The 2223-nt window shown below is 72.3% G+C and overlaps 1 protein-coding gene across 1 annotated transcript in view; it reads left to right on the top strand.

The window, feature by feature from the left end:
• The first annotated feature begins 99 nt into the window (after positions 1-99).
• The window catches only part of GAS8 (growth arrest-specific 8), a 9619-nt gene continuing 7495 nt past the window's right edge, over positions 100-2223 (top strand). The window contains exons 1-3 of the mRNA XM_012722841.1: positions 100-236; positions 694-780; positions 1993-2190. Coding sequence (XP_012578295.1) covers positions 766-780; positions 1993-2190 — 213 coding nt within the window. The 5' untranslated portion in view covers positions 100-236; positions 694-765. The remainder of the gene's footprint in view (positions 237-693; positions 781-1992; positions 2191-2223) is intronic.

Genomic DNA, 2223 nt, shown 5'->3' with positions numbered 1-2223 from the left:
GGTATCAGCTGCAAGGCCCTGTTGGGGGAGCCCCAGGAGTCGCGAGCCCGCATCGGGCGGACCCCAGCTGCTCGCTGTCTGCGGGCGGGGACTTTGGGGCGGGGGTTCAGCGTGGAGACGTGGGGGAGACGTCGGGGAGACCGCTGGCAATGGGCCACCTAGCACCGCCTCAGGAATGTGGACCGTCCCCCCCAATTTTGGCTTCATGTATCTGAGACTCCGCACCCCTTTGTTGTGTAAGCGTGAGGCTCTAGCCACGTGCGGACACAGTCACACAGGCTGCGGTGACCGCTGTGCCCCGACCTGGGTGACCGCCCGGCTGGCCCGGGAGGGACCTTGGCGTCCGGTGCCCGAGTCCCCACCAGGCTCTCTGCCGGCCTCTGTGTGGGGCCAGGAAGCTGCTCCCTGCCCCTGGCTGGGCCGCGAGGAGCCGCTGTCCCACACTCCTGAGCGGCTGGGGCCTCTGCGGGTCGGCGGGCCAGCTGCCCTGTGGGGTGGCCTCCGTGGGGTTCCGGCCTTCTCGGGGCAGAATCCGCCCCCTCTGGAAGGGAAAAGCCCGGTCCTGGCGCCCCGGAGATGCGGAGGCTGGGCCTCGGGGTGCGCCAGCCAGGCCGCCTGCAGCAGGCCGCTGGCCCGGGCCCGAGCGGCGGGGCGGCCCAGAGCACCCCTCACCACCCTCTCTTCCTCTCCAAGGCGCCCAAGAAGAAGGGGAAGAGGGGGAGAGCCAAAGGGACCCCGGTCGTCGACGGGCTCGCTCCCGAGGACATGAGCAGGGAGCAGGTGAGCGGCCGACTGTCCAGTCGCGGCCCCGGCCGGCAGGAAGCCCGGACATCTGCTGTGAAAGCCACCAGTGACCCCTGTGCTCGAGGCCCCGGGACGCGGCGAGGCCACTGGGCCGCCCGCTGAGGTCTGTGACCAACAGGGGGTCGCGGCAAGCGCTCGCCCGCCGGGAGGCTGCCGGGGCCGCAGGACGCCGCGTGCGGTGCGGAGCTCAGCAGACGCGCTGCCGTGGGCCCTGCCTGGCCCTGCCTGGCCCCTGCCTGGCCCCAGCCTCGTCGCCGCCCCAGACGTGCCGCCCCCGTGACCGGCCTCGCCCCCCAGGCCTCATTCGTTCTCTAACAATATCAGTTTATTTTACACCGCTTTGTGCCCTTCCCGTCTCAGCCGTCATCCCCGTGGGCCCCATCCCCGAACCACCCGTGTGCCGTCACCCTGCCGCCCGTCCTCTGAGAACAGGACCCCGAGACTGACGGGGCGCGGGCCCGTTGAGGACCGCCGGGCGTGCCGGTGGCGCCTGGGTTTACCCGCGCAAGCGGCGGCCGCGCTGAAGGCCTCCCTCCGTGGCCTGTCGCCTCCGCTGGGCCCCGGCTGGCCTCCGGGGCCTGTCCCAGCAGTCCGCGCTGTGACTGTCCCCACGGCCCCTGGCCAGCCTGAGCCCAGGTGCCGTCCGGGGCGCCTGGGCCTCGGGCGCCGTTTCTGGTTAAGAGAATCTAGAGGGCGGATGGTCAGTCGAGCCTGGAAATGGCGCCGTGGGGCGAGCCGCGGGGCGCCCGTGGCCGGCTCCGGCAGGGACTGGCGCTGCGGCGGCTTCCCAGAGGCCGAGGCTGCTCTGTGCCGCGATCCCCACCTTCCGGGCGGCGTATCACTCCCCTTTCCACCTCGGGGTGTTCTCGGCCTGGCCCACAGTCAGGTGGGGCCCAGACGGCGGCGACGCTGACCCCAGGGACGCTGGGCCCTCCCGGCTGCCCACAGCCTCCTGCTCTCGTCCTCGTTGTCTGAGGGGCGGCGGTGGCCCTCGTGGGGGGCAGCACGCCCCTCCCGCGGCTCGCCCGGGACCCCTGGCGCTGCCTTGAGGCGATCCTGGGGGGCTGTGGTCCGGCTCCTCCGCACTCAGCTCCTGGCATGGCGCCCGCCCCCCACCTCCGGGGGAAGAGGCCCCCTCTGGCGCCCGGCCGCCCCGCCCCTGGCCAGCCTCACGCCGCTCTGCCGCAGGTGGAGGAGCACGTAGGGCGCATCCGGGAGGAGCTGGACCGGGAGCGGGAGGAGCGGAACTACTTCCAGCTGGAGCGGGACAAGATCCACACCTTCTGGGAGATCACGCGCAGGCAGCTGGAGGAGAAGAAGGCTGAGCTGCGCAACAAAGACCGGGAGATGGAGGAGGCGGAGGAGCGGCACCAGGTGGAGATTAAGGTGAGGGCCCGCGGGGATGCCAGGCGGCGGGCG

Source organism: Condylura cristata, unplaced genomic scaffold, assembly GCF_000260355.1.
Source record: "Condylura cristata isolate star-nosed mole 26May11 unplaced genomic scaffold, ConCri1.0 scaffold00009, whole genome shotgun sequence".
Lineage (NCBI taxonomy): Eukaryota > Metazoa > Chordata > Mammalia > Eulipotyphla > Talpidae > Condylura > Condylura cristata.
This window is presented reverse-complemented; position numbering and strand designations above follow the sequence as displayed.